This window comes from Lathamus discolor, chromosome 1 (assembly GCF_037157495.1).
Source record: "Lathamus discolor isolate bLatDis1 chromosome 1, bLatDis1.hap1, whole genome shotgun sequence".
Lineage (NCBI taxonomy): Eukaryota > Metazoa > Chordata > Aves > Psittaciformes > Psittacidae > Lathamus > Lathamus discolor.
The window spans coordinates 140,175,520-140,200,593 of record NC_088884.1 but is presented as its reverse complement, the minus strand read 5'-3'; the positions used below and the strand labels follow the sequence as shown (position 1 = coordinate 140,200,593).

The 25,074-nt window shown below is 41.5% G+C and overlaps 1 protein-coding gene across 11 annotated transcripts in view; it reads left to right on the top strand.

Moving 5' to 3' along the window:
- LIMCH1 (LIM and calponin homology domains 1) overlaps positions 1 to 25,074 on the top strand; it is a 182,299-nt gene that overhangs the window by 143,700 nt on the left and 13,525 nt on the right. For 10 of the 11 annotated variants that reach the window (XM_065698296.1, XM_065698278.1, XM_065698286.1 and 7 more), the window contains 10 exons: positions 2,752 to 2,973; positions 12,467 to 12,560; positions 14,605 to 14,777; positions 15,501 to 15,606; positions 17,853 to 17,881; positions 18,897 to 18,980; positions 20,597 to 20,689; positions 21,637 to 21,741; positions 23,096 to 23,232; positions 24,022 to 24,143. In XM_065698296.1, the coding sequence (XP_065554368.1) occupies positions 2,752 to 2,973; positions 12,467 to 12,560; positions 14,605 to 14,777; positions 15,501 to 15,606; positions 17,853 to 17,881; positions 18,897 to 18,980; positions 20,597 to 20,689; positions 21,637 to 21,741; positions 23,096 to 23,232; positions 24,022 to 24,143 (1,165 nt within the window). The remainder of the gene's footprint in view (positions 1 to 2,751; positions 2,974 to 12,466; positions 12,561 to 14,604; positions 14,778 to 15,500; positions 15,607 to 17,852; positions 17,882 to 18,896; positions 18,981 to 20,596; positions 20,690 to 21,636; positions 21,742 to 23,095; positions 23,233 to 24,021; positions 24,144 to 25,074) is intronic. The other variant, XM_065698225.1, reaches the window with a different exon arrangement.

The window sequence follows — 25,074 nt, the reverse complement described above, 5'->3', positions numbered from 1 at the left end:
TAAGTCAAGTTTGAAAAATATCTGCTGCTCACAATGCCTGTACCAATACTGGAGCTTCCCCAAGTATCACTGTAGCCTTGCAAGTAGTGCAAAGCCTACTGGCATGGTCACCCCCAGCCGTTAGAGCTGGGGTCCCCTTGTGTCTGCCATTGCTATCTGATACTTTGCTAGTGGCATGCAAGGGTCCCTGTAGCCCTGCTGATGTCTCAGTGGCATCACTACCATATATATTCAAGTAGTTTACTTTTTAAAAAATAAGTAAACTTTGCATAGATAGTGAAGAAGCATGTTGAGATGTCCAATTTCCCTAAGCCTGTCCCAGCTCTTATGCACCCACGTTTCCTAGTTGAAATGTGAAACTGGTAATTCTGATTTCTCATATACCTCTGTTAGTATCCCCATAGAGCTTACTTTTTAAACATCAGTGAATCATGGATCTTTGGGTTGTTTTTTTTATCCGTGCCACTTTTTCTTCAGAGGACCAAGATCTATGTGTGTGTCATCTTCACTTAATGCATATATAGTCAAGACTGTGTGGAGAAACTAACCCACGGATGCTTCTACCCCCCACCAACCACCACTAAAAGTCTGCCTTGATCTTGTTTGCTCAATGTGGAATAATGTGATTTGTCTCAGTAGGAATCATTCCCTAGCACATGTAGCTGTAGTGTTGTTTTCCCTTGAAACACCAGTATGTTGATGATTCTTGGATCTGGTGACAATGTGCTGACTCGCTCCAGATCAGAAGGAAAGGAGTATGTTTGTTTAACTGTGCAGCCAGGGCATCTGTCCTGATCATTCAAACATTTGGTTTTCCTCCGTAATATAAATAGAGAAATGTCTTAGTCTAAACAGAGACACTAAAATTGATGGTGCAGCCTTACAGTGTTTTCCTGTTTTTTTTATTTCTGAGATCTTTCTTGACCTGCCTCTCTAGTAGATAATCCAGCACACAGTCACAGAGCTCAGTGTCTGCTCACACTTGTGTTTGGAAATTAAACCCTAAGAGTGGTGCTGTGTTGAGTGGATGATGGCAGTGAGGAAAGGGAGGGAACCTTTCTGTCTGGAAAGCAGTCAGAAGGGGTGAAACCACTCTCCTCTGCCTGGGAGCTGATTGCATGAGGTGCTAACTGCCATCACCTCCCTGCACATCTGTCAGAACAGAGGATGCCCACTACCTCCAAGATGGCCTCTTTGTTAATCAGGCTCAGACAGAGAGCAGCCCTCTGGATGCACTTAAACAAGAAGTCAGTGGGAGGAGGTTGCCCTCAGCTTAGCACTTACGGCATATACTAAGTTGGAGTGCCGCATTCGAGGTATCCAAGCTGTTTACTCAAGAAGTAAAGTACTGAAGATAAGTAAATGGTGAAATAAGAAGTGGGACAGGGAGGATGAGATGGAAAGAACTTTGTTTTCTTCAACAGTGTTTCAGTTCAATAAAGCAGTTTTGACACTTGTTGCATCAGTTTTCAGTAACAGTGAAGTAAGTGAAAAGTTTCCATGGAATGGCTTATCTCTGAGCTTGTTTTTACATGTGTTTTTTGTTTAGGCAGTGCCTGTGGAGAAACCTGAAATGACTGATCACCATATATATCCCACATAGCTTTTTAAGAAATCATTGGTCTGTGCCATTATTCTCCCAAAGTCCAGTGATTAGCAGTGAAGACTCTGTCCGTATTTACTCCCTCACCTTTGCGTTGTCTCCTGTGATGATTATTTGCAAGGAAGGGTCTCTGTGCATAGAGCAAAGCCTTCCTTCAAATATATTGAAAACTCACCCCTGCTGATAAGCCTGTAAACATGTGTGCTGTAGCTAGGCAGCAACAATATGGTGTTACTGATACCTGGTCCTCTCCTGGTTTCTCTCCAGCTGGGCCCTCTCATGGTCAATGGCTTGTGAGTTCTTTGTATCAAGCCTTTTTTATATACACAGTCCTTCAAATTGTTCTCTATCCAGAACATAATTATGAAGTATTAAAATCCCAAGAGGAAACTGTGTCAGTGATGAAACTAGAGCTTTTCTTGTATTTTCTTCCTTGCTTGAGGGCTCCTTGGGAGTAACATATATCCACCAAGGAGCTAGCTTGACCCTGAGAACAAAGTAGTTAAACTGTTCCTGCACTCCCCGTTTCATGGAGACTGCGTAACATCAGTTTCTGGGGAAGCAGCTATTTATTTTATTGTCTCGTGGAGAAAGTTGAATGCCCAGGTTCATTTGTTGGTTCCTTGCTTCCCTATTATGAACAGTAAAGAAAGAAGGGGATGAACTCTGCAGCTCCTGACCCTTCAAAGTTCTCATGACAGTGCATCAGAAAGCATTGTCTACTAATACTGCGGTGAGGTCGTCAGGGGTACACAGCAGTTCATCAACATAATTAGTCCTGGAGAACTTGCTTTTCTTCTGCATGTAGCAATGCAAACCCCAGCCATTTTTGTCTAAAATTTCTCAAAAATTTTAAAATCTGTTGGTCTGTGATGCACGTGGAAGCTTTTTGTATGTTACTGGGAAAACAAAATGTGGGAGAATCCAGAAAAATTATTACCTTCTGTCTGTATTTTATTTATACATCACCACCCCTGAAACAGGGTTTTCTTCTGTCTTGGGCAGTTAAATGAAGTGTGTGCTTGGCTCTGTCCTTAAGGGATGGCACAGACTGTGTTAACAAATCTAATATCATGTTGAAGTCCTGATTTCCTACATTCCTTTCAGTGCTAGTTACCTCAGCATATTTATTTAATTGTATTCTGCAGGTAGATGGAAAAGTCAGCATGAATGGAGAGAATTTCAACGGCGTGGAAGAGAAGGATAAAGAGTGCACAACAGTAATATTTACTCCTTCGCCAAGCAGATCTCTGAAATTTGACGGAGTAGCCAGAGGGGACAGGCCCCCGGTAGAGTTGAAGAAGGACCCCACAAGTGTTGAGCTCAGTTTACAGAGTTCTGCCACTCAGAGTGTGCACAAAGAGCCAACAGTAAGACCAACACGAACAAATCAGCCTTACTTTCTCTGCCAGTTTTCTGTCTCATAACATATTTAGTCACTAACTAATGAAACCCAAGTGCTTATGTTTGCTTTATTTCAAGAGGGTGTGCCCAGACCAGGAAAAAAACCCCAACAAAATCCTTTGTAAATTAAAGGCTTCTTCCTTTGGGATGTGGGTAGAGAAATGGGAGGGGAAGATTCAGAGAACTTTTTGCAGCCAGTGTCTCATTTTTTTCAGATGTCATGCAGCTGATAAGCATGCTTTAAATGTGCTGGGCCAGGGAGAAATCAACTCTGTGTCCCAGCTATTGTGCAGATTTAGTCAGCACTTCTCCTGATGTTAGCTGATTAGATCAGCAATATAATTGGTCTGTGCAAGCCATTACAATTAGTCTCAGTTTTCCATTTTCAAAGAAGAGGATGTGGATGTGCTGGCAGTTTTGAGCATTCATCCCTCTCTCAGAAATATTGGAACAGGGGATAAGCTATTGAAATGCTCAGAGGAGCCAATGTGCTTCTTAACGGCCTTATCAGAGAAACAAATTAATTTTACCTTTTCATCTGTTTCTCCCCCTCCTCCCCAGAGAAAAAGGCAGGAAGAAAACTAGAGCATATCACAGCAGGAATCTAGATGCTACAAAACTGTAATAAAAGTAGATAGCAAAAACAAAACAAGAAATAAGCACCGTACTGCAAACAAGCTGCAGGATAGGGAATTCTCACTATTCTTTTCTGTCTAACACAAAGAGAATCCGAGATGTGATGAGAGTTGGAGTATAATAATTTTTTGCTTTCATCTCAGATTTCATCCAAGCATTGGCCAGATAGGGAGTAGGCAGGGATCTGTCCTGAAGAGTGATGGTTCACTCATGCCATCAAGACAGGGCCTGTGTCTTAGTCACCTGCTTTGTGCTAGTCTCTGGCCACTGGCAGCTAAGCCATGGAGCCTGCAGCAAGCATGGGAGCTGGGATGTGCTGTGAGCATAGGCTTCATCCTGTCAGAGGGAACTGTTACAGAGTCAAAAATGAATGATTTGCAGGAAAGCAGGAAGGGATGGCATCACAGAGGCTGCTCCAGTCCAAATAAATGGGCTGTAAGGGAAAAGCCAAGTAAGCATTGTGTCTGATATGGGATTGCTGGTAATGGGAATGTTTGGAGGCTAGAGAAGAGCCTTGGCTTGCTGCAGATTAGAAATACAGTGGTGATCAGAAAAATAGCCAGATGAAAGCATTACTGTCTCCTTTGTAAGGATTTCCAGACCAGTATATCTGTAAAATAGTTGAGAGGAAATTCAGCGACTGAAGCTGCTGTTAGGTCTTGGATATGTTTGTACCCATTCTATGCCCTCTCATCCTTCCCTTTCTATAGCTTTGAGGATGATGTGGTCTGCTGAACACAGATTTTTCTGTGTCAGGTTCCTGCTGCCGGTGCCTTAGCCGTCATGGTGGTATTGGCAAGGGGGGCAGAAGAGTTCGAATTACCAGATTCCTTGTAACTCTGACATGAACCTCCTGCTTTCTATGCTTGAGTGCACTTCATGAGTGCACTTCATGAGAGAGAATGAGTGTGCACCCAAATGGTGCTATTGACAGAGTTTCTTTGCTCTGACTAAGGATTTTATATCACTAACTTCATGGTTTCATCAGTAATGTGACTAGATATCACAAATCATTATAATTACTCCTTGTGCTTCAGCTTCAAGCAGAGGTATGTCAAGGGCAAAGCAAGGAGAGGAAACTGCTTTGAAGGGAATCTTTTTGGGAAAACAAATGGAATGCACTGAGTGTGATGGGGGAAAGAGGAATTCCCTTCCTGTTTGTGGAAGGGAACTTGCCAGCCTAAAATAAAATTACAGGCTCTGTTCCTTCTAGATGTTTGCCCGTCTTTACCCAGCTGCTGCATTTTAATTTTCCATGTCCCCATTCATTCCTTAGACTAAGGCAGGAGCAGTAATTTAGCTCTGTGTGTTGGGGCACATACCAGGACTGCTGTAGATAGCTCGATATGGATACAGTCAGCCTGGTAACTCATCTGCAAGAATCAGGCAGCTACACTGGACTCACTTCACTCAGCCTTCTCCCTGTACCTATTTTACTTTGTTTTCTGGACAACTAACACAAAAAAGTCAGCCTGCATCTGCAAAGCCTGAAATGCTAAACTCCTCTTTGAAGATATAACCTCTATAGGAAGGTTGGAAATCCAAATTAGGAAAGAAAAGAGCCTCCTGGGCTTCTTCTTTATGAATACTGTCCCAGTCTTCATAAAGCATAGCCTCTTGCTGGGAAGGTTTCTGAATAACTCTAGCTGTCACTGTGAGTCATCCAGAGGGAAAAAAGGGGTTTGCTTTTGGCTCCAGCAGCATGAGGCTTCCAAGCTACACAGTCTTGGAAGTTAGAAAACCTTCTGAAGCTGCCACTGTATCATCTCCCACAAAGAGAAACCAGGGCTGTAGTTTCTATCTGCTGCTTAATCTTACTGAATTTTTAGGAGAGAAGATGACAGAAATGGGCACAGAAATGCAGCTGATGAAGAAGCAGAGCCGTCTGGAGTGGAAGAAACTACAACATTGCTTTGAGAAAACTTTTACAAATTGAGCGTGTTTTCAAAGCCTTTTCTAAACTTGCTTTCACTGCCTTTATTTGTATACTGTCCTTTCTTGATGCAGTTCTTGTTAGGTATGTCCTTCCCAGGCTTTGAATAAGATTCATAAGCACTAGTTCCTCTGCCTGTTAAGAGAAGCTGTTCCTAGGGATTTTTTTCTCTCTAGTTGCTCCAAGATTTGTTTTGGTTTTGTATTTTATTAATTCATTTTTTGCCCAGTCTCTTTTGTGAAGTATATATTCCTTTCCATATATACATTACCTTTGGCCCTCCTGTCCTCCCCTTACGAATCTCTTCCTGTTCTTTGCATGCTCTGTCCTCCTCCTCCATCCTTCTTACAGCTGCTCCCCTCCTGTTTCAGTTCAGTTGTCAAATAGACTAGCCCTGTCTTCTCTCTGCCTGGCAGGCTTCCCTTTGAAGCTCTGTAGCCCTGCTCTAAATCTGTCCAGCTGGCCTCAGCCATTGTCTGCACTACAGGAAGATGCTGTGCAACTGTACTTCAACAGCTCTTTTGGCCTGAAGTTTGGAAAATGGTTTCGTCAAGTTGCACCACTTAAAACACGGATATGATTGAGGTTTTGGGGGAGCTAGAGAAGTGCAGGGATCTTTTCATATGGGTGAGGCCTCAGTGTCAGCTGTCCTTTTGACGGAGAAGAGCCCCATCTATATGTGAATCAAATAATGATTGGCAATCAGAGACTGATTGGGAAACATGTAACTCCTGCCCAAATCAACTACAAAATGAAATATAAGAAGCTGCAGCAGGTGGGAAGGATGGTGATGAAAAATAATATCAAGAAACTGTACTTCTGTCTGTAGTGTAGAGTACTTAGATTTTGGTGAGGGATTGACAAGAGACTTTTACTCAAAGTAGCTTATGAAATTTTGCCTATGATTTTAGGCTAGAAAAGAAAACTTTGGCCTGTAAGGAGGATGAAAATATCCCACTGGTGTTTGTGGAGTATTGTGCTGCTAAGGGTGGCAGTAGGGGAAGCACACCTCTCTTACTGCAGCTGAAAGAACTGGACAAAGGCCCAAATCAGTCAGTGGCAACAGCAGCAAAGACATGAGAATCATCTCTTCACCCAGGTCCTATCTGTCACCCATTAGGTTATGTTTTCTTTCCATTCTACAGAACAGTGATGCACATTACAAATGCTGAGAAGTTGTATCTTTGAATCAGAAGCTGGCAAAGTAAATGATTTGTGCAGATTTTAGTGTTGGGGGATTAATTTGTCGGTAACATCTTTTTATTTTAACCAGTCTTTGTATGAGCATTTAGAAATTATTAGAATCATAGAATCAACTAGGTTGGAAAAGACCTTTAAGATAACTCCAACCATTATGCCAGAACTGCCAAGACCACCACTAAAGCATATCACTGAAGGCCTCATCTACACAGCTTTTAACACTTCCAGGGACAGTGATTCCACTGCTTTCCTGGGAAGCCTGTTCCGATACTTGATTCCCTTCTCTGTTAAGAAACTTTTCCTAATATCCAGTCTAAACTTTGGCTTGTTATCATTGGCTTGCTATAGCTCTAATTATAGCTTTGCTCTGATAATATATATATAGAGAGAGAGAGAGAGAGAGACAGCAACTTTAAAAAGAGAAGGGTGAGGTGGTGATAGTGGGGTGAGATTTAGGGTTTGTTTTAATTTTTCACTAGCTAGCTTAAACTTGTCCATTTCTACTCACAGCCTGCTTGGCACAAAATAAACCTGTTTTCTATATCCAAGTAACACTCTCCTTCATCTTCAAAAATCCACTGATTGAACTGAGATTAAAGTATAAGCTTTCTTGTGGTTGAGGATTGTTGGCCAAGCTACAGGAGAGCAGAGTTGAAACCCTGATTTGTACATATCTGGTAGGACAAGTCTTTGTTCTTTGATTCATTACAAGAAACACTTGTAGAGTGTGTACGTCTGTTCCAGATTGACAGCTTTGCCTTGAACCACACATGGGAAAATGTGTGGAGGGCCGGAGTTCTGTAAAGGAAAAAGGTTTAGGATAAGAAATGAGAGCAGCAAAACTTCAAACCATCTAGAGGGGAGCCCTGCTCAGGGTTTGGCTATGAATCTATCATCTGTGTCTTCCATCCTTCAGACACACATGCACTCTTCAGTGGCTGTGAGTGACTGGATCTCATTTTACATCCCAGTTGAGCAGTAATAACTGTAAAAAAATTACTAACAGGAATACTTAACACTTTCTTGCAGCACTTTCAAGGCTTCTCTGTCAATTACAGATCCACCCTCATCTTTGGTTGTAATAGCTGGCCCAAGTATACCATTATATAGCTGCCAGATGGGGCAGATGACTTAATGTGTCAGAGCAGTGTTCTGGCTGTAATACTATAGTGGCATAGCGTGCAAGGCACTTAGCTGTAGCAGCCCAAAGTCATGACACCGTTAGCGCTTACAGCAACAGAGAATGCTAGCTTTGATGAGGAAATCATGATAGGAAAGTTTTCAAGTCAATGATACGTGCAGAATTTCAATCACAGAGGTTTGAAAGATGTGTCAGCCAATTTCTACATGCAGCTATTGATGCTGTAACCAGTTTCATTCCTGAGTAATTTCACAGACTTCAGACTGTAGTTCTAACCTGATTCTTCCTAATATCTCTGCATTCTTGCTGGTTCCAGACAGCTTGTTTTGTCATGTTGTCATAGAAAATACAGTAATGATATTTCACATGCTTTTGTGTACATGTAGTGTTAACTACATTTTGATTTAATTTACAATAAGGGTTAATAAAGTTGTACTGTTACTTCTTTTTGAGTTTGAATTCTTGTAGTAGTAGTGATGTTTGGTGTTTAAGAGTTCTTAGTTACTGTAGTTTTAGGTATTTAGAAGGGTGTAAAGTTCTGCCACAGCAATAGGCAGTGTGGCTGTTTCTGGCCTGTATGGTCTTAAAGAAAATACTTGGGCTGATATCCCAGTGTATCAGATAGAAATCCTGTCTACTACAAACCAAACTAACACTATACAGCAGTCAGCTATGTTTCTGTCTGTTAAATGGATGCCTTGGTTAGCACAAGAGAAGTGTTGCTTTGTTCTCTTTTTGTGGTTTAAGCACCAAACCCAGGGCACCTCTGTTACTGATGTGCTTATAACCGCAACTGCAGTCGCAATATTTAATTTTCCATCATGGACTAAGGCTTCTAAATCTTAAGTGGAGAAGCTTACTTTAACTGATGGATGGCTGGATGCATGCGATAATAAAAACACCAATCCAAGTAGACAGCATTCTTCAGTTTTGAGGAGTTAACGGGACAGAGTCTTCACACCAGCCTGGATCTGGGGACTGAGAAAACCCCAGCCCCCATGCAGCAAGGCTTTTCCTATGTCCCTTGATGGCTTCATTGCTTGTGGATGAGCAGGTGTTGTGTGACCTTCTCTTGTAGGCACCTACAGTAGAGCCAGCATATGGAGTGGCTTTGTGGTCCTGCAGAGTGATGCCTCTGCTCACACGAACACGTGTGGCTGCAGCAGGATGCTGCCAAGAGGCTGCAGGGGTACTTCATCCCAAAATAGGAGAGCTCCTCTGAAACACCTCAGGAATGGCACTCCCTGAGTTGTTCGGTTTTTGAATGTTCATGTCAAAATATGATCCTTTTAGGTACAATGAAATGTTTGTATGCCTTTTTTGTGTTCAGTGATAACATCATCATTTGATGACAAAATATTTATGAAATGTGAATGATGATAGTCTGTGGTTGAAAGACATTTTATCAGCTGTATCAGCGTGAGAATTTTCTGAAGTGTATCATAGACCTCTGGATAAAGCACTAGATAATATTTCATTTCTTAGTGTTATAAATAGATAGAGTGGGAATGAGAGAGTTTCCCAGTGAAGCAGGATTAATATTTTTATAAATTACTTACTAATCAGTTTTATATTTTTAGCTGTATGTCACTAGCATTTAATTGCTCAGCAAAGGGAGGAGGAAGAGTCAAGTCTCATGAGCAGGAACAGACTTCGCAGCATGCTATTGCAAAATTCCAGTTTCCCGCAGCAAACAGTAGCTTGCTCTTTTTTTTTTTTTTTTACTCCTTTTTGAAATAGTTTCTATAAATAACATCTGCTTCTGGTTCAATCTCCTGGATATAGGTTACAGGTAGATTTAGTTATTGAAGTTGTGCAGGATAGCGATGTGACACAGCACCATCTGTAGGTTCCTGAGGTAACTTTAGACCCAGAGGTGATAAAAGTGCATCATGTTTGTGGATTTGCTGAGCCTCTTAAACCCTCTGAGGGGCCAAGTGTAGCGGTGCTCTTTCCCCAGCTTCAGCTGCCACTGGCATCCGACTTCCCTGGGTGTAGGTAACCCTGTTAAACACCTTTTGTATCGTACACAGTTTATTACGGTTTATAGCTTTAAAGACTCTGAAATTGAAATTAAAGCTGAATTTTTCCTCTCTTTTTTTAATCCTTTTTTTTTTTTCTTAAAAAAAAATCTGTTTGGAAAGTTGCTTTTTGAGAGTGGAGGGTGGATTCCATTGCTTTACTAAAAATAACAGCAATATGAACATGCATAATAGAAATTGGAAAGGGTTATGCTTTGGAGCAGTGGGTAGAGCTGTTGAGTAGGTGTCTCTTGCTTTTCCAGTTAAAATCTATCTTGCTTAGGGCAAACTCTGAGCTCTTGATAATAGCCATTTGTTTAGGTTTAATGGAGGTTTGTAGGTTGTGGAATGACAGAATAATTCAGGTGGTAGATCTCCAGCTGAGCCTTCTTCTCAAACAGGATCAGGCATGAGGTCAGATTGGGTTATTACAGGCTTGATCATTCGAGTTTTGAAAACATCCAAGGGCAGAGATGGTACTACTTACCTGAGCAGCCTGTTGCGCTGCCCTCACTGGCCTCCTGGAGAACAGAAATACTTAGTTCTTCACTGAGCAAGGTTGGGAAGGGTTTCCAGTAGCTTTCCCCCTGGCTATTGTTGTGTTGGAGCCAGAACTGAGGCTGAAGGAGGAATTTTCTTTAGTTGCAGCACTCTTCTGCAGGGGCTTCCAGTGAGAAAGCTCTCACTGAAACAGGCTGGTATCAAGATGGGCTGGGAAGGGCAAAGTGGGTTATACAGGGGAAAAGAGCCACAGCATGCCAAAAGGCAAATCTCTGGGGCACAGGACTCAGAGTCTCTGGAGCATTTCTCTGGGGCCTATTCTTTAGCCTGTGTCTCATCTCCAGTTATCATTCCTCTTTGGAGCACATTACACGTGGCAGGGATGCTTCCTGCTTTGTTTGCTCTTGGTACAGGCATGCTTACAGGTGGAGGAAGTCCTCAGACTTTCCATGCTGCCTTTTTGGAGCACATATTTCACTGTCTGCCTTGTCCACCTTGAGATACGCTTTTAGGCAGGCTCAGGGATGTCCCTGTGCCTCGCATGGGGCAGAGGTGAGGGTGGGCAGAGGTTGAGGGTGCAGTGGGAAGCTCCGGGCAGTAGGGAGGATGGTGGGCAGCCAGCCCCAGCAGTGGAGGAGATGCACTGCCACCTGTAGAGCCTCATGGCTGTGATCTGGCGCCTGTCCTGCTGCGAGGTGGCGGCGCAGACCTTGGCAGGGCTCCTTCTGTTCCTGGCACTGCTCACTGCCTGATGGGCTTGCCGGGGTCACGGCCCCTGGCCACAGCCCCACATCAGTCCACACCGTTTCCTCAAGTGCATCTTCCCAGACATGTCCCCTGACCCTCTTCAGAGCATGCGTCCCTCCAGAGAGGAGAGGCAGGGATTCCTGACCTCTGCCAAGAGCAAAGCTCTCTGGAGCCAGTGTGTCCACAGGCATTGTTGTCCTGTTGATACTGCCAGCAGACATCCACATTGACTGAGCTGTGAGAGCCCGGGTCTGCTTCTCCTGGGGCACGAGTAGATGAGAGACTGTAGGCTCATGTGGGTCTGCAGGGATGGGAAATAAGATCCATGAAGAAGGTGGAGGTCTGAATCCGGCCCCCAGAAAAGAGGAAATTTCATCAGGTTTCCTCCCTTGCAGATGTTAATAAGATGGAAAGGTGGGAGGAGGGCAGGAAAGTGAGTCTACAATAGGCTGCTTCTGAAATAGGTTACTTTTGATTTCTAAAAGTAGTTTGGTTTTTTTTTTTGTTTTCCTCTGTTGACTGTGCTGTTTTCTAGATCTCTCATGCATTAGCAGCACTGTGCCGTGGCTGATGGGTTTGCTGCAGAGTTTTCTTGATTTGCCTGCTGGGAAAACGGATGTATGGTGGGAGCTGCTAAATAGATCAGCTGAAGTGCTACCCTTGTTTTGACAGTGTGGTTTTAGCTCTGCAACAGCCTTGTCCTGGGTCAGGAAGCTGGCTTTTCAAAGGCATTTGGATTATTGGCTCGATATGGTCTCACCATATTTTTTCAGTCCTCTCTTAATAGTATTTCAAGTATCTCATTACCTTTAATACTGACTCTGGCTTTTCCCTTCAGATAACAGATTGTTTAGACAACCGTGAAATAAAGGAAACGTTTAATTACTTTGCCACTTTTCAAACCCTAGTATGTGCTATGTATTCACTAATGCATACATTTTTGTCTCATTCTGGAAGAGGAAATTAGGGGTGAAATGTATGCTTATCTCCAGCTAACACAATCCAAGATATCCTACAATTTTAAAAGCCTGTAGGAGCTGTTCCAAACCAACCACATTAATGGCTGCTGCTGAACGGTTTGAAAAGGAGATTAAAGCCCAGTGATTCAGCACCCAAGCGGCACGTACTGCTCCAAAACGTGCTCCCCAGCTCCCTGCTGAGCTCTAAACCAGTCTGGCTCAAATACATCACAAAGAAGCAGCAAGTACTGCCTTGAGGAATTAACACTTACTTTTATTTCCAGTGTACTCACTACGTTTCTACTGTACTGTTCTCCACAGTCCTCCCCGGTGGAAGCAGCCCCAGCAGCCAGCCAGCCGGCTGAGGCCAGCCCTGGAAGTGCAGGACCCAGGAGCCTGGCATGCCCATCCCCAGGTACGTGATAGCTGCTGCCCTTGCCCCTGCCCTTGCCCACTAATGGGGCTGGGGTCAGGCCCACCCCGTGGGACAGTCCAATAGGTGCATCTGCAGCAGGACCAAGAGTGTTTATTACAAAATGCAGAAGTTGTCAGAAATATCAACGTAAGAAATATATTTTTTTATTGTAAGAACAGTCGTTCACTGCAACAACCTCCCGAGGGACCTGGTAGAGTCCCCATGGATGGAGGTTTTCAAGGTGCGACTGAACAGGGCACTAAGCAATCTCATCTAGGCTCCCTTTCCCATGAAAGTTGGGACTGGGTGACCTTTCAAGGTTCCTTCCAGCCTGGGCTGCTCTGTCATTCCAGGGCTGAAATAACACACCTCATTGCACATTGTTTGGGACGTGAGTTGTTTGCTTTGCTGTTTGTGTGAGTGGAAAGCTGGTGCCACAGCATGCTGTAACCAGAAAGCAGTCATGGCAGAAACTATCAGTCAGTAATAGCTTCTGTTTAACACTTCTCCCTTCTTCCCCCAAGGCATTAAGAAATGTAGAAAGAGAATAAGAAGAGGCATTTCAATCCTCATAGGGGCTTTAAACGGACAGTATTGAGCACACTCCTCATTTTCTGCTTTAAAGCCTTTATGCATGATTCCTAATGTGGTGAAAGGAATTAGCTGGTAAAATTTGAAGCTGTTTTCCTCAAAAGAGTTTGTCTGAAATGCTACCCTTGAGTAGGCATTTATCTACCCCCTGCTATCATACTAAGTTCATGGTCTTTTTTTGTTTTTCTTTTTTTAAAATGAGTCTATCAAAGTTCAGCTTGGTACGGGTAAGCAAGAAGTACTATTTGAAGTAGGTATTTAAATGAGATCTCTGGCTGCAATTGATACATAAGCATAATGCTCCTATTTGTTGAGATTAAATGTGACTTAAACAATTGAGCTTTGCCTTCAAACATCAATAGGGTACCATTCCCCCCAAATTAGAAGGATATCCAGCCTTCTCTTGATGTGCTGTAAACACTGAAGGGCTCTTAGCAAGGGCTCGTTAGCTGACTTAATTACTTTGGCTCATAGATGCCAAAACACAGAGGTTAACAATCTTGAATTGCACCTGGCAGGTGATGTAGGAGAAGCAGTCTTGTGGTGAACCAACCAAATTCTCCTCTCAAGAGTCAGCAGTGATGAGCTGGTGATATGTGTCTACAGATGTGTCTGCCCTGTGTCAGGCTCCACACCTGTGAGAAATGCTAAATGTTGAGTACTGGTAGTAAAGTTTAATACTGCCTGGCAAGGAAAACTGAGATAGAATTGCAAAAATTGAAATGGTAAAGGAACATGGGTTTTCATTATGTCTGCTTTGGCAAGATAGATATGGTCCAAGCTGCGACCTTCTTGTAGAATAAGCATTCTCTGTTGTTCAGTAAAAGCCGGATACTTCCATCCTGTGACCCCGGTGACCAGCATCAACTTGTTGGGTTTTTCTTAAGAACTGAGTGACAACTAGATTATTCCAGTCCAAGGCTTCCTGTTAGCAGAGTTTGTTGTCTGATGCTTGACTGATGTGGTTTAGTGGAAATAGGCAAACCGAAATATCCTCCAGTGCTGACAAGTGAGACCATGCTAACTGTGGTATAGCTATTTGTCTGGGTAGCATCTTAGGATAGGATTCATCACACAACTTCAGCAAAGAGATCTCTACTTCGATAGGCGCATTTTAGGTTACAGCTCGTCTCAGCCAAAGAGGACTGCCTGAAATAGTTTGCATGACTCTTCCCCAAGAAAAGCCTCTCTGTTGACCATGAAGGGTGTCCCATGATGCCCAAGTCAAATGTAAGCACCTATATTTTGTCAGGTGAATTTCACTTTTACAGTCTTGTCTGCTCTGAGAGATAAATTTTGCTTGTGTCAAAGAAAGAAGATTATTTTTTCAAAGCATTCGGTAAATGGGCTCGCAGTATATCCAGTGAGAAATTGGATTGTAAGGAATATGTCTACATTTTATTTGAAAAAATATCTTAGCCTCACAATATTATCTCTTGAATATGTGGATTAGTTTCAGATCAAAAGCAATTCAAGTCAACTGCAGCTTGTGCCAGCCCTGTTGTGAAGAGATTAGAATTTCTTCCCAGTCCTGTCCCTTCAGAGGAAGCTGCTTCAAGTGAGGAAAATGTGAAGAAACCTGAAATGGAGGAGCAGAAGGAAACAGAGCTCCCTGCTACGCCAGAGGTAAGTGTGGTCAAGAAAGAGAGGCAGTGGAAAACAAAACAAAACAATAACAACAACAACAACAACAAAAATAAAAACCAAAAAGAAGGAAGTTCTCAGAAATATTTATTGTGCAGATTAGTATTTTTCTGTATATGTCACTTCAGGAGTTCATTCAAAACAATCTGCCAGGGCATGATCCTGGAGGATAGTTTCTGTGCCAAATTCTATGGTCATCAGAAAGTTCCCCCTCCAAAGGAACTGCCCAGTGTCTGCTTGTAGCATTTGAACAGTGCCTGCTTGTAGCATTTGAACCTGTAAACTGACAGAAGAAACGAGAGTTTGACCTGCAAACCCCAGTCGCACCACGTGTCAGGGAGGGCAGAGTATCCAGAAGGTATAGACAGTGGAGCTTATCCTCTTAGTCCTTTTGAGGTGCTAAAGAAGTGCACGCTGTGGCAGAGATAGCAAATGGCCACAACCATGCTCCTCTGTCATGTGAATTAGATGTTGGTCCTGGTTTAGAATTGACTTTGGTGTGCAGGGCAGTGTGTATGCCAACAACAAGCAGCTACTGATTGTTTCCAGGACTTCTGTAATGCAACTCCATGTTGTAATTCTTGAGAAATAAGCTTTGTCTTTTGATAATGTTGATTCAGAAAATAAGAAGAAAGGGATTAAATTAACCGTTGATTGAACCTACTGATTTTTAATGCTGTTTTCTGCTCCCAAATATCTGAACAGGTGTTGAAACCAAAAGCACTGGAACAAGAAGGGAGTGTAGTACTGCCATTTTTAAAGAAACTACCCGAGACCAGCCAAGTTACTCTGCAGAATTCTGGTCTACAAGGTGAGCAACAAGCATTTGAAGAACTCAGCTGGACAGTAACTGTATACATGCATGTGGTGTTCAGGGAGAAATGCCTAATCAATAACCTAGAGGGTGTTGGAGCTGAAATGGTATTTTCTAGTTGATTCTGACTGATATTGGTAGTATGGCCTCTGTAATGCAAAAGACTCTTCTGGCTGTTCCCCTTAAACACAACAGCAGAATAGTGACACAGCAGAGGGGAGAAGGGGAACCCTATTTTGTATTTACCTGGCCTAACAGTAAAAGCTGCGTTATGTCAATGAGAATTACATTTTATTAGTACTGCCGCTCACAGATGAAAAAGGCTTAGTAATTGGTCTATGTCACAATAAAAAATTATGGAGATAAATTCTGCACTCAGCTGCTTATGTGGTGTTCCTTTCCATAGATAAACAATACACATATCTGGCCACATCCCTGAATTTGTGCCCATCACGAGTTCTTGTAAAGCAGAACTTCTTTTTTGCCTTCACGACAAACCTTTTCTTGAGACTGATAATGTTTAGTAATTTGATTTTATATTTATTTTAGAGAAGCATGTATGTAGGTATTATGAAAGAAAGAGTGAGAAAAGTCATCTGAAGTTTTCTTCCCCCACAGGATTTTTTAGGTTGATAATTCATGTACAGGTTATATACTGACTATCCTGGTGTTTTCAAGATTGAAACTACTGAAGGTGATCCACTGTGGAAAAAAGAATTGTCTGAAAAGAAACAAAAGTCTCACTTGTTTTAAGTAGGGAGGTGCTTCCCAAACAGGCTTGAAGAACGGTATTGTCTTAGGCACAAATCAATCCAAACATAAGAGATTGTAGGTCTCTTGCCTGATTTTCAGTGGTGCTGCAACCCTTGGCTGCTCTCTAGTGTTCACAGCACATACAGCGCTGAAAATATCACAAACCTGTTTAAAACTTGTATCTGCAGTAGGAATGAATGTGAGTACCATGAAAAGACTTGAAGGGGTGGCTGCCTTTGACTAGCATTAGTGTGCTAGAGCTCTCATGTAAGGTTAGGTGCCACATTACAAAAGTGGCACTTAAATTCAGGCAACCTGTGTGATCTGCAGCTCCGTTGCAAACCAGCTGTGATGGCCCAAAGTGATTGTAGTCAAAATCATAGAATCATAGAACAGTTTGGGTTGGAAAGGACCTTATGATCATCCAGTTCCAACCCCCCTGCCATGGGCAGGGACATCTTCCACTAGACCAGGTTGCCCAAGGCCCCATCCAGCCTGCTGAACACTGGAGTCCCTCTCCAGCATCTTCTTGTAGGCCCCCTTCAGATACTGGAAGGCTGCTATGAGGTCTCCACGCAGCCTTCTTTTCTCCAGGCTCAACAGCCCCAGTTTCCTCAGCCTCTTGTGGCTGAGGTGGGTCTAAGAGTCCGTCATCGCCTTTTGACCACGCTGTGTTTCTTGTTTTGTCCCGGTGCTGTTGCCTGCAGAGCTGCCCCGTGGGGCCGTGGTTCCACTTAGGGTTCGCAACAACTGGCGGCGCTCACAGTTTTTCTCACAGTCAGGTAAATGTGGCGCTAAGACCAGCTTGAGCCCTTCTACTGCCTCCAGCCGTAGGTGTCTTTGGACGTGGGGCTGGGGTGAAAGCTGATGATTACGGGGACTTCTTCTACCTCTTGCTTCTGTAGAAAGTATCTATTCCTGCTGCACAGTTGACAAAGAGCTGTTGGGCTGCATATTGTTGTGATGCTCTGGTTTCAGGCACCCAAATGAAATCACTTGCTATAAATAACTTTTCCTTAATTTCTTTAAATCAGCCTAATTTTCAGATATTTGGATAGAAAACAGCAATGGTTCTTTTTGTAACTGTGGCTCTTGAATAGTGTAGTCCCACCCTTTTAGCTTTGCTATGCTTTTTCCTTCCTTGCACTGAATCATGAAGGGAAAAGTAGACCAAGGTAGGTAACACTCAGCATCCAAACAATGCTAACATCCGTGGCCAGATGTAGACGTCATTAGCTAGTAGTAGAGTAGAACCTGATGTTAGTATTGTGCCTCTTCTAAACCCAGATAAAAAGTAGTTTTGTGGGCGATGGGTGTAATCACTTTTTCTAGTTGATTTGCTTGTGATTCATCCTTGCATTTTGTTGTGAGAGCAAATAGGAAACTAACATGAAGCTTTTTTATACAGATACAATGTAGCTTTAAATTCAGGCTAAGCATATTTTGCTATGTTAAATTTAACCTTTCCTCTTTTTATTTTGTTTTAATAGCTGATTCTGATAGTGGTGACAAATCAAATGTGAGTACCTTTTTTGCATCATTGTTTAGTTTAGAGATACGTGTTTAGTAAAAGTAAATTTTTTATATAGAATGTCTTGTGATATCCCCAAATCAGAATGATTTATTTTTTTTTCTGATGGAAATGAGAGGTTAAAAATACAACCCAGATCAAGACATGATCTGAATCTGGAATTTGTGCATTCTCCTCTTATCTGGAGAGAGTAGTAGCTGTACAGTACTTGGTTGATGGAGCCACTAAAGCTTCATAGTCTTAAAACAATATGTAATGCTAAATTATCTGTTCTGTTTTAAATGCATAGAAATTAGAGGAGACCACAATTCTACTGTTGCCTCAATGAAAAAAATCCTCACCACAAATGCTACTCTGAAGTAAACAGTTTTTCATATTCTATTTGTCACATAAAAATAGACATCGTCTCTTCCTGTTAGATTTAAATGCAGCTCTTTAGTGGAAAGGGATATGACATCAAGTGTCTAAAATTGCACTTGATTATAAGAAATTTAAACATGTAGCATGTAATGGGACCCTTAGTGAAGCCTGAGATTTTATTTCGTTATAGATAAAAATTTAAAACAAAGCTATAGGCGCTTGTGCTGGCAGCCATATGAAATGAGCAGATAATTTTTACAATCGCACATTGCTTTGCATGTTGTGCAGATTAGATAGAAGCAAAATGGGTATTTTCTTTAAATTGGAGTACCAGTGGGAATCTCTATTAACAGCCACTTAGAGCTTTCTTTCAGATCTTTTTTCCTTTTTTCCCCTCCAGTTGAAGTTTCTCAACCCTTTCTTTGCAAACCAAATTATTATTTTATCATCTGGATACCTGTGGGCAATCCCAAGCGTCAGTGACACTAAGAATATTTTCTACTAACTGAGAGAACCATTATGTAGTTCTCAGTTTCCCATTCTAACATCATTGCCAGGGGCAGGCAGGGGAAGTGCAGCTTTCTCTGGTAGCCTTGTGAAACGCAGTGTCAAAGTCTAATGGCTTGTGTTTTCTCCACTCAAGCGTTTAAATTTTTGGTCCTGGGATCCAGAAGAAGAGCGAAAGCGCCAGGAAAGGTGGCAGCATGAGCAAGAACGTTTGCTTCAGGTAGGAAGAAAACTCCATATATTCCACCGTGTGGTTCAGCTGTTGAATTGTGCTTTTGGACAAAAGTTGGGAAATTCATGTCATCTTTTCCACATCCTCTGTGGAAATCGAACAAATTTTGTGGCGGATGGGTGATAAAATGAACATGCATGTCTGTTATCTGTGGTTTGGACACGCTTAGGTCTCCCTTTCCCACTCCATGGAAAGACCAAAAGGACTTTAGTTCTGCATTTCAGCACGGAGTTACATCAAATGTTGATCTCAACTGTATTTAAAGTATATTGAGCATAGACCACAAGACTCTTCATTAATTTGGAGCCTCTTTCTCAAGACCGACAATTTTCTGACCCTGACGCCTATGCAACTCGTCTTTAAAATAATGGTCTTCATAGATTTTTGTAGACTTCTGTTTTGTTCAGAGGTTCTTCTTGGAAAACACCAAGCTAAATTCAGATATGAAGGGTTTGCGTTATTTTTGTGAGGGGAGGAAGCCTCCTCAAAACAAACACTGGTTTTGCCTAGTGGTAGAGTAAGCTGTAAGAGCTCTGGCTTTGTGTCCCAGTTGGAAGAAATGCAGTGGCCCCAAGAACTTGAATTTCTCTGCTAGTCAGTAGTGTCTTTCGAAACTGTGATTAGGTTTGGTCCCAAGTAAATCAATATCTTTCCTCCATGTAACAGAAGAGCAAACAACTGCCAAATGATGGAGAATATAAAATGGAGGATAAAAATCTTTTATCTTTTAAAAATTACTGTGTGTGTGTCTACTGCTTTCGTGAGATTGTTTTTAGCTAATACGGTTGTTTTCTCTTAAAATGGTGTAAAATTCACATCATGATTTTTCTGGTACATGTGGGTGTTCCCTCAATAGTAAACGCATCTCCTCTGGATTAGGCAGAATTGGCTTCTAATTCAAACAGAAGTTGGAACTGGTGTAAAAGGGATATGGAAGTCACCGTTCTTCACCATATTCAAACCAGTTCTGTCAAACAATTTTAAAGATGTCTTTGACATCATTTTTTCATAGAGAACTGTGTGAAAAGAATTCTCAGGAAATAATTCCATCAAGGAGAAAAACAAGCTACTTGGGTAATTATAAGCTTACCCTCTTCAGACCTTTACACACTATTCCTTTATCTTTTAAACTTGCAGAGGTGTTCTTCATTCATGCAATTGTACTGGTATCTCTCTTAAATTAGTACCAGTATCTGCAAAATCTGCTTGTTTATATGCCACTTTGCTGAAGTTTTTAGTGTAAAATCCATGCCTACATGTTTTGGGGAGTGTGATGGGGTTTTGGAAATCTCAATACTGTATAATAAGGAATTATTGAAATTGTTGAGGATAAATTCCATATCTGACCGAAGATTTAAAGACTTCTAACAAATTAAACTTCTTCTGATATGTTAAAAACTTCTTGTGGTTCGAAGCTAGAAGCAAGTGGGGCGAGGAGGAAAAGAAGTTTTTTTGACACTCATGGATGTATCAAACTTTTATCTCCCTATTTCCTTCTATTTCTGATTAAATTACTCTTAGTTTCATTTTCACTGTGGAGTACTACAGAATTTACTCCTAATACAGAATGGTATGAATTTACCTGTATTTGTATCCTCTTACAGGAGAAGTATCAGAAAGAGCAGGACAAGCTGAAAGAGGAATGGGAAAAGGCCCAGAGAGAAGTGGAAGAGGAGGAGCGTAGATACTATGAGGAGGTATAAGGCTCAAAGGAGGAGGTTGTTTATTGACTTATTTTGTAATTAAATGCACCCACTTACATAACTAAAAGAATCCCATAGCTAGATTAATTAATGAAAAGCCCTCTCAAGGCTGAATTCTCAGGATTGTTTCTCTTAAACACTACCATAGGCTCTGAGGGAAAATACTTAAATATTTAGACGGGTATCCTCAGAACCTCCGCATAGGTGGAGGTGTGTAATTGCTATGCAAGTCTGGGTGAGTCAGTATGGTTGCGTCTCGGCATGCTCAGACTTCCCTCCGGAGACAGAGCTGTGTGCGTTCTGGCATAGCCTGGACTTGGTAGAACTCCAGATGAAATTGTTGTCTGCCTTGGGCTTGATCATGTAGGTATTTTGTAAACTGAACCTGGTTTTTAAAAGAAAAAAAAATCCACATGGAAAGTTCAAAGCTTACAGTTCTAGAATATTAACAATATAGAAGATAGAGGGATTCTTCTGTTGTGTGTGGGTCATAATTGCAGAAAACTGGACAATATTAATGTTTTCAGTCTGACCAGTTGTGCATTATGCAAGTTGATGTCTTATCATCTTTGTTTGAGGGCTATATTGTGATCTGAACATGAACATTTTTTCAGCTTTCAGAATGAGTTTCTCATGTACCAAGTGTAATTTCTTACTTTTGTATGAAATCTAGTAGGCTTCTGTTATGAGAAACAGTGGTGTCATCCCAAGTAGAACATTCTTTCCAGTTTTGGACATCCCATCTCAAAGATGATAATGTTGAAAGGAAAGGGAGTGCAAAACCTTGAAGCAAATTAAAAATTGACATGTATTCTTGGCACCACAGGTCCTTACCTAGCCGTCTAAATATTGCACATAGCCAAACTCTATGCTTCTACTTCTCAAGCTCACAGTTGACATTCTGTTTTTAACCCCACTCTCTCCTGATGCTCTTTTTTTAGGAACGTAAGATAATTGAGGACACGGTAGTTCCGTTCATTGTTTCTTCAAACTCTGCTGATCTTCTCTCCTCTTCTTCCTCTACTACTGAAGGAAACAAGACACCGGTGAGTTTCTCATGGAGTAGTAGGACAATAAAGACTAAGCCATCTTTAGTGCAAAGTTTTATTCTTCACTAATGACTAACAAAGTCTGTGAACAGCAACAATATTCCCTGGATCTCTTCCATAACTAATGATACCTCGGAGTGCTATAGCTTGTATGTTTTCACAACCAAAGAGCTATACTACCAAGCAAACTGCAACCATCCCATTCTATACTAGAGCAAAGGGTGATACTTTCTCTCTTTGCAGCTGCTTCTGTTCTTTAACTGGTGCTGTGAAAAAGAGTCACCTGTTTCTGTTTGGTTTAACTACCTTCTCAAAGCCAATAAAATCTGAAGGGAGCTCCCTGCATCCAAAATCTTAAGTGTAAGAGATGAGACTGAATCCTGCCTCCCCACTTTTCCTCCTCTCTCTCACCATCCCTGCTAGTAAGCAGCAAAACAGAGGGATGTTCATGCTCTGATTATTTTATTTACTTATGCAGCACAAAATATTTGACTCAATGCATCTAGCATCTAATTAAAGAAGTGTTCAACAGAGATCAGAGAATGACACCCCAGGTGAGATCAGTACAGTAAATGTGGGATTCCCAGACATGATTTTCTCCTCCCTAAGGCACCTACACCCAAGAAGTCATCTACCTTTCTCCATTCCACTTCAGGATTAGGACTAAGGTACCATCTGGTTATCCTCTCACCTTTCCTGCCCCTCTCATCACTCATTCCTGTGCAGGGGCATTAGCCACGACCCATTTTCCACATGGCTATATGGCAGTAGCTTCCTGGGTGGAGATGATTATGCCACATTCAGGGCAGTACCTGCACCCAAAAGTGAAGGATCTCATGTTGTGCCTTACTCAAGATCCACCAGTCAGGTATGACACACTGCAGTACCATTATGGAAGCAGTACTAGCATTGTTATTTGAGGATGCTCAGTGCATGTGAGTAATACTTCGCCCCCCCAGGCAAAGGATACAAGTTGAGGTCCTTCACAAAGTCCTCCCAAGTCCAATGGAAGACTGTCAAGACTCTCAAAGTCATTCAAGGATTTCTGCCAAAACTATGTAGGGAAGTTTTATTTTGTCATCCTGAACACCATTCATAATTGATCTGTCCCTAACTTTTTTCTTAATTGGACTTAGTTTAGTCCAATTAGCTGATTGTTTCAGTTAAGTCCTTATTAAATCCTAAGTTACCTTACTACCGTCAAATGTTTCCACTGTATAATGTGAGATGTTCTTTATGATAATAAGGTGTGTCAACACAATATATGTGGGGACAGCCCATATTTTTCCCATGTGGGTACTGATGTCAAATTTAAGGGAAGCTGCTTGTTCCCTCCCCTGCTGTCTTCTAGAACTCAGCTGATTCAAACAACTCTCCAGAGGAAGGCAAACAAAAAGAAGCTACGAGACAGAAAAAGCTGCTCTGGGAGCAGGACAGTATGCCATCTCTGAAAAGCAAGGAAAATGAACTCTGGCAAGAAAAGAGGAGGTATGGATCAAGCCTAAGCATTTCTTAGCCTGTGAAGCTTTGTGTTCATATATAGACTTCTGAGATGTCACATCTGCCCATGATTGATTTTGGTGGCCTGGTGATAGATGTAATATGTCCCCTTCAATATTGACTCGGTGCACGTTTATGCATATTTGCAATGTGCATAGCTAATTGAGCACATCAGAAAGCTTGCATTTTTAGTATATGTCTTTGCCAAGAGGCTGTCGTATCAGAGCTTAGGTAGCACAAACGTGCCTGTATGTCACTGTGTGGTGTCTTGTGTACAAGGTTCACAAGCAATTTGGAGGAATAAAGTAGGTGCAGTAGATGCTTTCATTGAGAATTTGTCGGAGATTGCCTGGCTGTCTCAGAAGTGCTGTACCCAAACTTGCCAGACAGTGTTCAAAGTCCTGGTCTTTGCCCAACTGCTAATAGCAACTTTCACAAAAATGAGAATCAGAAAATCTGAGAAGTATCTGATGGTAATGAATGCTGCATAAAGAACACTGAGAAACGCTGTTTCTCTGGCAAAGAAGCCGTTTTCCGCAAATCTGGAATGATCTTTAGTACATCCCAGTGTATAAGCAAGAAGGAAGACTTGGTATATGTGGAAACAAACTTCTTAATTCATTATATCTGGCCTTACACTTTGTCATTGCTGACACAATAGCAAAAATCTTTTTGCAAAAAACAGGCTGATACTCAAAAGTCTAATTCTGACATTATATACTAGGTGGATTTTTTTCCTGGCTTGATTTGTACAATGTGGCTTATTTTTATTGGCAGTGGAAATGAAGTGCTCACAGGACACCCAGAGACGGGTATCTTGAAAGGAGGCGAACAAGAGCACCAGGTGCCGGTGATGGAGAACAGCTCACCTGCCAGGCTGAATCTGCCATTGACTCAGGGTGAGGGTCAATAGTTTTCATATGCATGTGTTCTTTTCCAGAGAGAAATCTTGCAGAAATCTAACTCACAGAATTTTGGAAGTTGACACGACACGTATATCTTAAAAAATTTGAATGTCTCAGACTCAAAAGGTATTTTCCGTTAGCAAAGATAAATATGTTAAGGTGAAATTTAAAACCTTATTTTCATCAGAGATGGGTGTTTCAGTAGCATGTAGGAATATCATTTATAGGCCCACATGTTCACAGTAGTAGTTAAACATAGTTATCTTCCATCTTTCACACTATCTTATACAGATACAGGATTTATCTTGGGACAGTGTATTTCCGATATTTATTTTGTGTTTTGATAGCTAATTAGATTCTTTATGTCCATTTCAGTCCAGTGAAAATTACTACCTGTGATGTGTAACCTTTTCAAGCTAAGCCTAAAGTGACACCTGTCACAATTTTGTCATTAGAATGTCTAATGACATTTAAAAGTAGCAGATTTTTTTCAAGTTTCTTTAAGTATTGATGTTTTTTGAATTAGCGAATTTCCCCAAAGCATTGCTGTCAACAGGGTCACCCTAAAAAGAGACAAATTCGTTAATTTATCATCTTTATCTAAAGTAAGTGAACAGTGGAAAGTAAGTAGGACTGAAGACAGAAAGTGGATGTAGATTTTGAAATCTAATTTTTGTTTTCACGCTAGCATAAAAACTGATGATTTAAAAAAAATGAAATGTCTATGGATAGAAAAGGTTTCAGTGTTGTTACTTGTTCCAGATGCATACCCAGTTTAACATTAGCAGGTTTGCTTTCCCTGTCTTGATTTTATTGTATTCTAAATGCTTTGATAAAAGTTGCTTAAATGAAAACAAGCAGAAGATACTGCCCAGCAATCCATCCTTGTGGATTTGTAGTAGTGATTAAGCCAACTTAAACAAAA